The following is a 14,138-nucleotide window of genomic DNA, read 5'->3' on the forward strand; positions in this document are numbered from 1 at the left end:
ACAGTGCACGTCTCCTTGAAAAGCACATTAGAGTCCTGACTTACATTAGTATTTTTTTTTTTTACTTTTAAAAGTATATACAGTGCCCTCCAAATTTAGGTTAATGGTTTTGGTTTCTTTTGCTATTAGTGTTGGGAAGTTTGATTCTTTAAAATGAATCAGTACGTTTGAGGCAGTACATCAAAATGAATCCAACTTTCTCAGACTTCACCAAAAAAAACTCACTTTGACAAACATACCATTTACTTTTCATTTCTGCCCAGCTCAAGCAGAACTCACTGAACTCTCACTGGCTGTCATTCAATTAGCCTAATATCAACTGCAAATAAGTCAAATTTAATTTTTTGTATTACATAATTATGGACAACGCCATTTCTATGAACAAGCAAAATAACAGCCTGCTAAACCCAAACACTTCTTTTGCTGAGCTTACCATTTTGTTTCGGTTTGTCTTTTAATTAATTAATTTATTTATTATTATTATTATTATTATTATTATTATTATTATTATTATTATTAATAATAATAATAATAATAATAATAAACCTTTATTTAACCAGGGAAGGTCCCATTGAGATTAAAAATCTCTTTTTCAAGGGAGCCCTGGTCAAGATAGGCAGCAGCACAAAAATGTTGCAAATACGACAAAACAGTACAACAAACATTTAGCACTACAGTATAAAACAATCAGCAACAATCTGCAATAAAAGCAACACATCCGAAGCGCAGCAGGCAATAGCAGACTGCATGCACCCGGCGGGTCGTTTCCAGTCAGTACATTGAGTTTTTGTGCCAATTTAATCTTTCAGTATGTTTTTGTGCATTAAGTCTTTCAGTACATTTCATACGACTTATTCCTTTCCAATCTTCAGCAGATGAATGAACTGAAGGAAAGGATCAAAAGACCGGTCTGATGTGTTCACGCTCAAGCACAGTCAGTAGTGCACCAGCAATTTCCTATCAAAGATTTAATGACTAATAGTAGGCCTATTTGCAGTGCCTACAGTACAAATACAAAACAATCCCCAAGTATGCCCGCTGCTTACAACTTGATAATATAGTGAAATGTCTTGTCATTATGAAACTATTAGTATGGAGCTTAGGGGAGATGTAAACCAGTTGGAAGGTCTTGAAAAACAAAGAAACCATTGGCGGGCTAAGAAATAAACACCTTTTTGGTCAACAAAGGAAGGCAACTGCATTTGATGACAGGGGAATCCTGTGAAGAAAAACTCTAAAACAATGGCCAGTGACATCATCAGAGGGCAGCGATGAAAATATCACAGAATTATAGATGCTATGCTGCAAGACGCAAACCTCCCATCAGCAGCAAAGGTCAAAAGGCCAGATTAGAATAGTCACAAAGAAATAAATAAATACAGAGATCAGCCAGAAGAGTTCTGCGACATCTGAGTTATGTGACTTTTCAGTGCAATGTCTGCCATACTCTAACATGGAGACTACTCAGCCTGAGATTTGAGAATACGGTAAACAGGCATCCATACTGATCAGAGTCATAACAGCTTGCCAAATCCCTCAGGCATAAAATCTATATTTGAAATCTATGCAATATATAGACATATTTTTATAATCCCTTCTTCCACTTGCTGAACACCCTAGGTTTAAGCAGTGAGGTAGCTCTTTATTGCAGTATATCAGTAGCATATTGCATTGTCCATTCATTCTGTTACCCTGATCCAGAATGTCTTCAACAGCTAGCCTCAAATATCCATTATACAACTAAATATTTACTAAAAGCAGTTGCTGAAAGGTCCAATCAGAATTAATATTTTATCAGGGATCTCAGCCTACAGCCTTTTGCTTAAGATTCCAGTTCTCTGGTCATGGAAACATACTATTATTCACCTCATCTCCGCACTACTATTCACCTCATCTCCACACTACTATTCACCTCATCTCTGTACTAATATTCAACTCATCTCCGCACTAATATTCACCTCATCTGCGCACTACTATTTACCTTATCTGTGCACTACTATTAACCTCATCTGTGCACTACTATTCACCTCATCTCCACACTACTATTCACCTTATCTCCGCACTACTATTAACCTCATCTGTGCACTACTATTCACCTCATCTCCACACTACTATTCACTGTATCTCCGCACTACTATTCACCTCATCTCCGCACTATTATTAACCTCATCTTCGCACTACTATTCACCTCATCTGTGCACTACTAGTCACCTCGTCTCCGACTGACAGTTCTCAGGGCCTGAAAGTTCCCGATCATACATTCTGTTATTGTGTGTGGAGAAAAGACAAGGAGAGGTCAAAAAGGCAGCAGCTCAATCTCAATGTTGCCAAGTTACATTCCAAATTGTTCTAGCATGTTAAATGCGAGCACGCCAATCAAAATGGAGATTATAACAGGCTGACAATCTGAGGAACACAAAAACGTTTGGGGGATTCTTTCTCCTGCATCTTTCATTTTTTCAATAAATGTATTGCAAAGAGGTTCTGTTTCGATCGTGAGCCTATGTTTTTAGTTTGAACAACATTTTGATTTTATGCACCAAACAAACCAAGTGAAGCCAGGAGAGCGCAACGGCTTTCTCTGGATAATTAAAGCTTGGAAGCAGTCCCACCATCGCCCAGTCCATTGCACCAGGGCTGAGAACCTGCTCTTTAAACACTGAGGTGAGCAGCAAACCACCAGAGACACTGGGACAACGGCAGCTTCTGGAACTTCATCCTCGCTCAGCTCCCGCTCCCACAAACTAGGAACGCCCTCATGTGCTGTGACCTCACACCCTGAGTACGACGGCCTCCATAGTACAATTCAGTGAGATAACTTTCAAATACAAATACAAATGCTACGTTGTTACGTATAATAATGTTTGAATGTACGTTTGCCTGTGTGAAGTTATCGTGTATAACACTGTCTGAATGTAAGTTGGGGAATGTATGTGTGCAATGTTATGTGTATCGTCTTGTACAGTGAGCATCTGACAGGTCTGAAACTAATTTCCTAAGGGACAATAAAGTCTATCTATCTAACCTAATCCAATCTAATCTAAAATACAAAGGAGATGCCCGAAGCACCCAAACACAATAACAAAGGGAGGGGCCTAGCTTGATTCTGTGTGGTTAAAATTCTCTGGCTTGCCATTTCAGCTATTACGCGGTAAGCATTTCAGCGCAAAATGGCTGCCACGTCTCATTCAAACAGGAGATGGAGTGTGTTTTCCCACTTTGACTGTAAAGCAATGCCGTAAACACATCACCGCCATTGTTTTCTAGGCACATATTTGAACAGAAGCTGACGTCATAAAATCATCTGAATAAACAAGCTTGCAGGTTACACCTTCAGCAAAAAAAAAAGTCTTCAGTGCCATGTCAATTTTCCTTCACATTCACTACGAGAGAAGAAATACAGTGATACCGCTTAGTGCTTGTCTTTAAAAGCAGGAACAAATGTAGTGCATTACTCCTCTTGATAGCTGCAATCACTCAATGTCATCATACAACTTATTGTTCTTGATTTGCCGGTACGTATACGTGTCCATCTTTTTTTCCCCAACGGCTTATAAGGTCAACCAAATACTATATGTATAAATACATTGCATAATATTGTACATTGCCAAATTTCATTCAGAGGTGTCTGTCATTAGTCACATCCCTAACTTCAAACCAGTCAATGCAAGTGACTGGAATGTGCTATTCAACTAAACAGAAATATGAATCCACAGCACGTTATAACACAATGACGTTTGGGTGCAGAAAATCCTCTTGCAGCCAGTGAAAACTATGTTTTAACAAGTCACTGGCACGGTATCCTATTAATCATGTATAGTAAACACCCCTGCCACAGAAGCACTTAACTGAAGGCGGGAAATGTTGCACCCATTCAACGAGAGCAGTTCTTTTCGGTGTTGTCAAAAAAAAACTATACACTGAGCAAAACATTCTTAAAACATTTAAGAAAGATATAAATAACACAATCTTCAAAAAGAGTCAACTCAACAGCTAAAACAATGTTTTAATGGCCGGTTAAATTACCCTAACTGAAAATAAACAACGACTGAAACAACCGATGCTAAAACACCAAACGAAAGCTGAAGAGGCAGCTCTGCTTTATAGGAAACAAATTAGCAGACTGTACTGGAGCAATGTGGCTTTTATTTGCAAAAACAATCCTATGCATTGTGCATCTGTATTACTCACCGAAGCTACATCTCGCTGGCACTTTTTAAAATGTTTTCATTAAAAAAGGGTACTGAAGAGTTGATTCAATTCAGTCTGCCATTCATACGGACCCAACTATTAGCAGAGGGGTCTGTAATATGATAATATTAAATAATATAGTGGAGCATGCACACTGGATTAACCATTGCATGATATCCTGGGTGTGCCATCTTACCCGATATGTTATAATTAACTAGAATAGCTGGACAGTTAATTCTCTTTAAATGGCACGTCCGCTCAAAGTACTTTGAGGCAAGTCCAGTGTAGGAGACTTGTATGTAATTACGTGCAAAAGTGTCAAGCAGCTGCAAGGCTAGCAGATTGAGAAAATTATGTATTAGCACTTTGAAGCACAGCTCAGTCTGGACTCCGATACAGCAGAAATGTAATAAGGTGTTCTCTACACAGAGGAGCTTGGAGAGCTCACTGTAAACACAGCTGGGGGGTATTTCACAAAGCAGGATTACAGAGTTAGCTGGATAACTGCACTGAGCAAAAGCCAGAAACAGCTCTTTTGCTCTTTTGCCATGCTCCAGATTTGAGAGGGCTCCGGGTTTTACTCAGCGCAGTTAGGCAGCTAACGCAGTAACCCTGCTTCATGAAACAGGGCCCTGCTCAACCCTCTAAGGAAACCAGACGGCTCTGTGGAACAGTACAGCCAGCTGCATCAGAATCCCCTTACAGGCGGACTGTCCAGAAGGAATTTGGGTTGCGTAACAGATATCTTGTGTTTAGAGAGGTGGGAGAGTCCAGCACTGATTTAGCTCGCAAGTTCCCGAAACATTTTTCTAAGAATTTTGCCAGCTAACAGTGACATGTGACAAGTTGAGAAAACTGTGACATTAACCAGCATCATGACATTCAATTTGGTCCTTACATGATATGGTTTAGAACTATATACAGTATTGTTAACAGGTACTAAACTAAAAGTGGAACTTTTTTTTTTTTCTCCAGTGGGACTGGAACACTTTGAGTGTGGAATGTGCTAAAATACAATATTGTAATAAATTTGTCTTAATTTGTTGAGACTGGTAGTAGATAAAACATAGCCAAAAAAAACAAAAAGCATTAAGTTAAGTAATTGGAATATTACATGACCAGGGCTTGACATTAACACCCACCAAATGCGGGTAGAATTCGGCAGTGGCGTGTAACAGCAACAAACAAAGTGTCGCAACAAACATGGAAAACAGCAACGGGTCGGTGAAGGAGCATAAACTTTGACCGATGGATGTCCATGATTTCAGAATCACTTTAGTTTATTTAGTGTTGCAAAAAAAGAAAAGAAGTAGGCTTGTCACAGTGTTCGATTGAACCCTGGGGCACATGATGCATGAGCCTACACTGGTGTAGTTACTTTCTCAATGGTATTTTGCAATTACAATTTAAAACTAAAGTTTAAAAAAAAAAAAAAAGTGCATCTGCAGAGCTTCAATGTTATTAAATGAATATAAGCACATTGTATTCGCACAATGCTCAATACCATCCGATATAGCCAGTTCTCCTCAATTAGGCTGTAGATGAGTAATATAATTGCATTTCTATTTGCATCGCAAAATAGCGCACAATTAATTGCCAATATATAAAACTGTGGATACAAGTACTATTCGCCACACTGACACATAGAGAATATTCATGGCAAAGATCTGCAATGCGCAGTTTACTTGTTTAAGTTTAACAATCTTGAAGTGTTTATTAAAAATTACCTTTATTGTTGTTTGTTCTTTTAAGTGTAGGCTAGTGATTAAAACCAATTTCTCTCTCTCTCACACACCCACACACACAGCTTACTCAGGTTGGATAGCGAGAATAGTTCCGATCTGTACACATCAAAACAAAACAATTACCATTTATGAAAGTCTAAGGAGATGGACTTTTTTCCCTCTGGTAAACCTTACCTGAACAACCTTTAAACCTGATGAACATAAATCACATTTATTCCTTTAATTACATAAAGAACTCAAAACCAAGTTACCCTCCTGTACCCTGTAATAGGTATAGGACTGCAAAAAGCGAAAGCAGAAGCAAAACACAGTGGGTGGGCGTAAGGATTAAGATTCCCTACCGTTCTGACGAACCCAGCTGTTGCAATGGAATTACTCCTGGAGTAGATCGTTCCATTGAGCTTGGCTGGGGTGAACCTGAAGGAGCGAAACTCGCTGACCTCAGCGTTGTTCTGAGGACCTGCAGAAAACAAAATGGAACAAACTAACCCGACATCCAATGGTTGGGGGCAACTGATGTGCAGTGCACTTACTGAAATGGAATATATATATATATATATATACATACACACACACATACAGACAGGTGACAAATTAAAGGAAATACAAACATAGTATTAGTATGGTGCTGGGCCACCAGGAGTCAACCAGAACAGCTTCAATGCACCTTGGCATGGATTCTACAAATCTCTGGAACTCTACTGGAGAAATGGAACACCATTCTTCCAAATGATATTCCCTCATTTGGTGTTTTTATGGTGGTGTAGCGTGCTATCTAACACATTGGTCCAAAATCTCCCATAGGTGTTCAACTGGGTTGCGATCTGGTGACTGTGAAGGCCATAGCATATGATTCACATCATTTTCATACGCATCAAACCATTCAGTGGCCCCTCGTGCCCTGTGGATGGGGGCATTGTCATCCTGGAACAGACCACTCCCATCAGGATAGAAATGTTTCATCACAGGATAAAGCTGAACGCTCAGAATAACTTTGTACTGATTTGCAGTGACCCTTCCCTCTCATGGAACAAGTGGACCCAAACCATGCCAGGAAAATGCCCCCCACAGCATAACACAGCTCACTGCAGGGGTCAAGCATGCAGGCCTGTACCGTTCTCTTGGTGTACGCCACACATGCACTTGCCGAGAATATGGAGAAAGGATGACTCATCTGACCATATCACTTTTTTCTCACATAGACCTGTGCCTGCACCACTGAACGCTGAAATGTGCATTTGTCTTTGTAATGAGGGGTTACACTGCAATGCACAGCAAACCTACAATAATATCCCTCTCTATGTAGGCTAGTAGTCAACAAACTGTTCTTGCTGACAGTCTGATCACTCCCTGCACTGACATTCTCAGTCACCTGAGGAAAAGCTGCTCTTCGGTTTTTCTTGACATATCGCACTAATGCACAAGCATCACAGCCATCGAATGTGCATTTTTGACCACAATTTCCAACCCTATTTACCGATGTCTTTCCCATAGATCTAAATACAGATGTCATAGATTCTATTCATTATGTTTCGGTCTTCTATTTTTATAATTATATTTTTGCCTTCAGCCTTGTCTTAAGCAAGTGAAACACGTGTTCAGTCGGATTCAGCCCGTTGCCTTTGCCAATCAAGAACTTTCCACTTTTTGGCCCTGAAAATCTCCTTGGTTACTTTAGCATGTATTTGGGGTCATCGTCCTGCTGCAAGGTTAAAGTCTATTGAGTCAAGGCATTTGGTAGGATCTGAGCAGGTAGGATGCTTCTGTACACTTCAGAACTCATCCCGCTGCTGCTGTCAGCAGTCACATCATCACTGAAGACTAGCATGCTCCAGTGGCAGCCATTACATGCCCAAAGCCATGACACTACCTCCACCATGATTCAACAAGGAGGGGGTGCTTTTGATCGTGAGCAGTCCCTTTCTTTCTTTCTCTTTACTTTTTGGTTTCCATCACATTTCTAATATTCTTCTCGTGTCTCCAGAAGAGTTTGCTCCAGAACCCTACAGATGTTTAAATGTACTTTTGAGTGAACTGTAACATGGCCATTCCGTTATTGAGGCTTACCAATGGTTTGCATCTTGCGGTAAACCCTCTGAGGTTATGCTGGCATAGTCTCATCTATGTCTACATCCTGGAGAGTGTTCTTGATCTGTCTGATAGTTGAAAAGGGTTTTTTCTTCACAAGTGAAAGTATTCTTTGTTCATCCACTACAGTGTTCTTCTGTGCCTACCAATTTGTTGCTATTGCTGAGCTCACCAGCACTTTCTTGCTTCTTAACAATATACCAAACAGTTGATTTTGGCACACCAAATAAATTGGCTATGTCTCTGATCGACTTATGCAGATTTTTCCACCCCGTTACTGCTACTACTACTGTTTCTACTACTACAAATAATAATAATAATAATAATAGCCTAATAATAATAAAAACAATAATAATTATTATATGTATAATAATTCTGTTTAATAATGTGCTTCATCACTGATATTACTTTTCATAAATGTATGTTTTTCTACTTTCTCTTTTAAGATTTACAGCCGTGTTGGAAAATATCCAATATCCAATACGACCGTAATAAAAACACACCGAGCAGACAGGGATTGTGGCAGTGTCGGGGTGTATGGGGCAGTGACACACTTCCAGATAGCATTTTATAAGTACTACTAATTGTCCCCTATTATCGTATTAAATTGAAAATATAACCTTCTCTTTAAAAAAAAAAAAAAAAAAAAAAACAAACAAAAAAAATGTTAATTTGGCAGAGCTGCTTTCTGAAAATAATGAATCTTAAGATTATGATCACAACAATGACTGTTAAAATGTGCCCCAGGTCAATAGTCTTTCGTTATTATTAGCCTAAAATGGTCATGATTTATTTGTTCTTTAAAGGACCGACATACAGAAAAACATGATACTCCTCTTAAAAACCTGGCAGTATTGAACAAGTACAGAGGAGAAGGAGGCCCTCATACAGAGAGTGGCCAGCAGAGTTTGTAGATGTTTAAATTCTACCAACGATGTAACGCAAAAAAGGTTCATATAGCCCTGCTCAGATCTCCAAAATCTTATGCTTAACCATTCAATAAATGTCTGCTATTTAACAAAATTGCCATGGTGTAATCATGTGTTCACCACGTCAGGCTAGGATATAGCATGTGAAGACCACGGCTCACCACGTCACACCACAGCTATTTACCGTCTGAAGCAGTTCCCCCGCCACCAACTATTTTCCTGGGGAAAACCCTGCATGTTTTATTATAACGATCGCTGTCGTTAAGGCAACAGTACACTAGACAGAAAATGGCCGCGCTGCTTTTTGTTCTAGCCAAATAAGACGGCATTTGCAATGCAAATGCTATTTCGCTCTGGGGCCTTTCTTTCCTATGTATTTTGCAAAGATGCCATTTCCCATGGTTGGAGACAAACCTGATTTCTGGTCCCATCAGTCATCAATTATGTACTGTGTGAAAGAATCAGCGAGTACTCTGACAGTTCTGTGGGCGTCATCCGTGAGATGTTTCCTTTCCATATCTTACGCTGTTACGCTGGAAAGGTCCAATGTATTATTTATAAGTGCCTCATTTCAACCCTTGCAAAGCATAAAAGCAGTCTTAAGTTATTGCTAACTGTTAAAATGTGCTGATTCAAATAGGTTTATATCATTCATTTTAAATGTTCTATTTGTTCGTTTTAATCAATAAATTAACTTAGGCTACAACTCGATGCTTCTGGCATGAATGTGCGCTGATGTCATTTTCCACAAACAATAGGCTATAATTAGCAGGAAGTTATTTTATCAGAAATGAACCTGTTATCTTCTCTGATAATCACAATTAACAAGAAAATCACAGGAAAAAGGAAGGCCTTTTTGGCACTTCAGATTATTAAACATTTTTATTTCTCTACTTTATTTAAAAGTTGTGGATAAAGAAGGTAAAATACTTAATTTTCCACTCTGTGGTAATTACATTTAGCCTATATGACAGAATAGGCCCTTATTTCATTACCAGGGGAGCAGCCCAATAAATATTTTAGACAATGTGTTAAATCCAGCCAAAATAATAACAAAAAACATCTGTACTACTATAATAAAGACACTGAATTATCAATAAATTACCCTTAAAAAAACAGAAACATATGTACAAACACCATAAGTGTAAGACCAATTCCAAAATCCATCTAAGTATAGCCTAATTCACAAAAATGACTTTACCAGTCATTATTTGCTTACTACAATACAATACCAAACATTTTGATGACACATTTGAGAACACTGAAAAATATATCATCATCATCAGATAATATCATGATTGTATGAACATACACAATCCAGAATCCAAACATTTAAGCAGAGCATCACCTCCTTTGATAACAGTTGAAAACTATACATCAATGTTTTTTCCACTAGCCGTCTTTATTCAAATCTTTATTCAAATATTATTTCATCATTTAAATTATTATTATTTTACCATTTAAATAAAGGTGAAGATTGGTCATAGGGTGAAATCAGTTCTCTGTCCTAAGACACGATGTTGATCATTAGCAGAGGCAGCCTGGCAAAAGCACAAACTTGCTAAAGACAAAACGGCATGTCGATACAAGATCAGTATTTATTTTGGCTGATAAATGAATATGTATTAAACCCAAATGAAATTTGGGACAACAGCAGCAAGTGTATGATTAGGTTATATAAAACATTCACAAAGATAGCAATACCATCTTTCTCAAAAACTCACCATGGAAGTGTACGCATTGCAACCAGCTACAAGAAAAGCTCACAATTAAAGGGCCATTAAGAGTTATAACACAAAAATATATTCTTTTTTTTAAATTATTTGTAAAAAAGCTAATTTATATTTATTTGTGCTTGGATTCATTTTAACTGCACTGAACCGACTCTTACGATTTTGTAACAAATATAGACAGATTGCTTTTTGATACTTGTATAACATCGTGGACTTGATTCAATCAACAGTATTGCCAATAACTGATTTAGAACTTAAATGTTTAAAATGTTTTTTTCTTCAGTTTCATGACGCAAACTTTGACAACTGTCAGACTTGATAAAATTCTGATCTATCCCAGGCCTGTGAGTTCAGCAGTTTCTAAAATCTTTCTATCTTTCTATTCGCCCTTAAAACACAGTGATCACTATCAAGGAAATATAGTGGAAACATGTTGAAATCAAATGTATCGCAACACTTCCCAATTTATGTGAAGACATTACCATTATTGCTGCTTTCAATTACTGCAATATATTGCACTGCCGTGAAATTCATTTATGACTACATTTTCAAGGCCATATATTTACATTTCACTAGTTCATTTTTATTAATAAAAGAGCAAAATACCTTCTGCTTCATGCTCCACATCAAGCTTGAAATAATTTAAGATTTTGTGTGAATGAGACCAGGACAAGGAGGAATTAAATGTAGCCTAAATGCAATAGCTTAATATAAAAAAATACAATTCAGTAATACTAGTTTCAGTACTCATTCAGCACACCTGAATATTAAATTGATCCTGCCCAAATGAGATACCAAATGGCCAGGCATCAGTGAATCAGTGTACAAAATTCAATAGAACTTTGCAGAAAATAAGAAGATACCAATTAATATACTTGAAAAAATACAGATGCTACAGATAAGTATAAACAAAGATAGCCTTACAAGCCAGACTACAGAAAATGAATTGCCAAAATAACTCCTTTTGTTTTTTAATCACAATAACTGCTATTGACAACTTTCTACGACTACTGAGTGCATTGTGTAGCCTAATAGCCCGCACAATAACCCTTAAGGCATCAGAGAAAAGCCATGATCGGCTAATTTACTTGAAAGTTACTGTTTAACTAAAAATTAAGACATGACCAGAAGCATAACCATAATCTGAGCTGTAGGAATGTCGTTACCCTTGCTTCGCGAAAAGAGGGCTAAAGGTTCGGATTCTAGGTACATTTAAAAAAAACAAGAGAGAAGTTGCAGTCAGAGACACGTGTTCTTTCCCACATATTCACCGAAACACTCATTAGCAGGCAAATTTAGTCTTCTCCGTCCCATTGGTTTGTAGAAGCGCGTGCGAAGCAAAGCAGTACGGCGACTTTTCACAGCGCCGTGAAATCACACTCACTTGCTACGCAGTTCCATTGAGGAAAATATAACCCGTAACTTCAGGTAAAGCTAGATTTAAATTTCGGGGACATGGACACCAGCACCGACAGTCAGGTCCTGGCTGTGTTGTCCTAACCACAACCTCATAACCATGTACCTCAAACACAATAAAGCTAACGTCCACAATTTATTACACGTGCGAGGTAACGACAACGTAAACAAGGAGAACGAGTAACTGGACTCTGCTTGTCACTCCTGAATGCTGTGCAATCGTTAGGGCAACGTTAAATAGGTGAAATAGAGGACCTCACAGAAAGAAAAAACATAAAACAACAATTTTGGAACTACGTCAGCTGGAGGACTGCACCTCACCAAAGTAGCCTGTGGTCAACGGAGAACCAGGCAGCACTTAAATAAAAAAATAAAATAAAAATGATAAAAATAATAAATAGGCTACCTAAATTTCAGCCATGGAATGCACCTACAAAAGGGAAAATTTCTCAAATGCTTACGGATTTAAGCTATAGACGTTTCTGGCGTGAAGCTATTGTTATAATAGACCTTAAAAGTGGTGTGCTCAATAGACTACTGCTAATAGGCTACGGATAAACGGTACTCAGGAGCGAAGCTGACACAGTAAAGCTCCATGCACTTCACAAGGAAAGGATATGGTATGTTAAAGAAACATTTTCTCTATGCCTTTACCACGTCTTCTACTTCTTCATAATAATAATAATCCTACAGAAGAAACTTTGCCACAACAATGCAACTTGTATATTAAAAAGGAAAACCTTACTTGTAGGCGAAAGTGATCCACCTTTCTTTGAGCGACCTCGCTTGATGGTGTGAACTTGGTCCAGGACACGTTGCTGTCCAGACCTCAGGTTGGTATCCGATGGCAGAGCGAGTGATGTGTCTTCCACATTTTCAAAGGTCATCGCCGACCGCAACGGCTCAAGCGTCATTTTTAAAGTTTGGTAAAATACTTGTTTCTTCTGTCCTTACTACGTCTTAAACGCAGCGCCTGGGAGACGGTAGTCGCAAAGAGCAGTATATTCCACTGACAGTTTCGACGTCCAATTCACTCTTCCTGTATTAACTCTGGTGAACTGATTACACTGTACACCTTGACTTACGCCCGACTCCGAAGAGCCACACCTATCCGACGCGCACGGGTAATTAGATAGGCTAGCTACGTTTGTGTGTCTGTGTGTGCGTATTACTAGCAGACCAAATGTTTGTATTTAAAAGCTGGACTAACGCGTTCGACGAAAAAGCTTCCTGACAGCTGTTAGGACAACTATTTTTTAAACTCCTGAATATACTTCATTGTATAGCAGCACACAAGACCGTCCACCTATGTTGTAGGCTACATAGCCTACATAAACGGAGCTTTCAGAGCTATTGGCTACGTAGCCTATCTGGTTACAGGCGTATACTACACCAGTGCTCGGTCTAAGAATCCAATACAATTGCATGGATAATAATTAAACATGGTACAGCAAATATACGTAGCATGCACAAAACTGATACAATTCACTTGAATTCAGTAGCATAGCCTTCTGCATGCATACATTGATATTAACGTCAGTTGCTTTTACCCGTATGAAGCTGTTAGAAATTATCAATGGAGCTTTATTGTCTATGCGTTTGCTTGGAGCCCTTCCAAACTTCTTTGAAATTTTATTTCGTTGTCAGACAAACTGTGAAGAGGTTACATTTGATGGAGGAAATACGTCCTTATATTGGAAGGATGGTTTGCTCCTCCCAGACTCTTTCCCTTGGCGCTATGTGTCAGGCAGGCTTGAAAAAAATGAAGTGTTTGAACTGCGGACACTCGTCGGCCACTTTATTAGGTAGGCTACACCTGCTCATTAACGCAAATAGGCTGCTCTTCCAAACAGCGAATCGCGTGGCTGCAACTAAATATATAAAGCATGCAGGTATAGCGAAAAGGTTAAATTATTTCCACGAACAACCATTAGAAATGGGCAATATGCACAATGTCAGTGACTTTAATTGTGGTATGATTGATGTTTAGAGAAATGCTATTAAAAAATAAAATAAATAAATAAATCCAGTAAGTT

The 14,138-nt window shown here is 38.5% G+C and overlaps 1 protein-coding gene across 2 annotated transcripts in view; it reads right to left on the minus strand.

The window, feature by feature from the left end:
- The window catches only part of LOC135234951 (plakophilin-1), a 36,178-nt gene extending 22,306 nt beyond the window's left edge, over window positions 1–13,872 (minus strand). Inside the window, exons 1-2 of one of the 2 annotated variants that reach the window (XM_064300097.1) lie at window positions 12,848–13,872; window positions 6,278–6,396 (exon numbers count right to left, since the gene is read on the minus strand). In XM_064300097.1, the coding sequence (XP_064156167.1) occupies window positions 6,278–6,396; window positions 12,848–13,016 (288 nt within the window). In that variant the 5' untranslated portion in view covers window positions 13,017–13,872. Of the gene's footprint in view, window positions 1–6,277; window positions 6,397–12,070; window positions 12,465–12,847 lie in introns of those variants that run through there. The other variant, XM_064300098.1, reaches the window with a different exon arrangement.
- Between the last annotated feature and the right edge of the window lie 266 nt (window positions 13,873–14,138).

Source organism: Anguilla rostrata, chromosome 11, assembly GCF_018555375.3.
Source record: "Anguilla rostrata isolate EN2019 chromosome 11, ASM1855537v3, whole genome shotgun sequence".
Classification (NCBI taxonomy): Eukaryota; Metazoa; Chordata; class Actinopteri; order Anguilliformes; family Anguillidae; genus Anguilla; species Anguilla rostrata.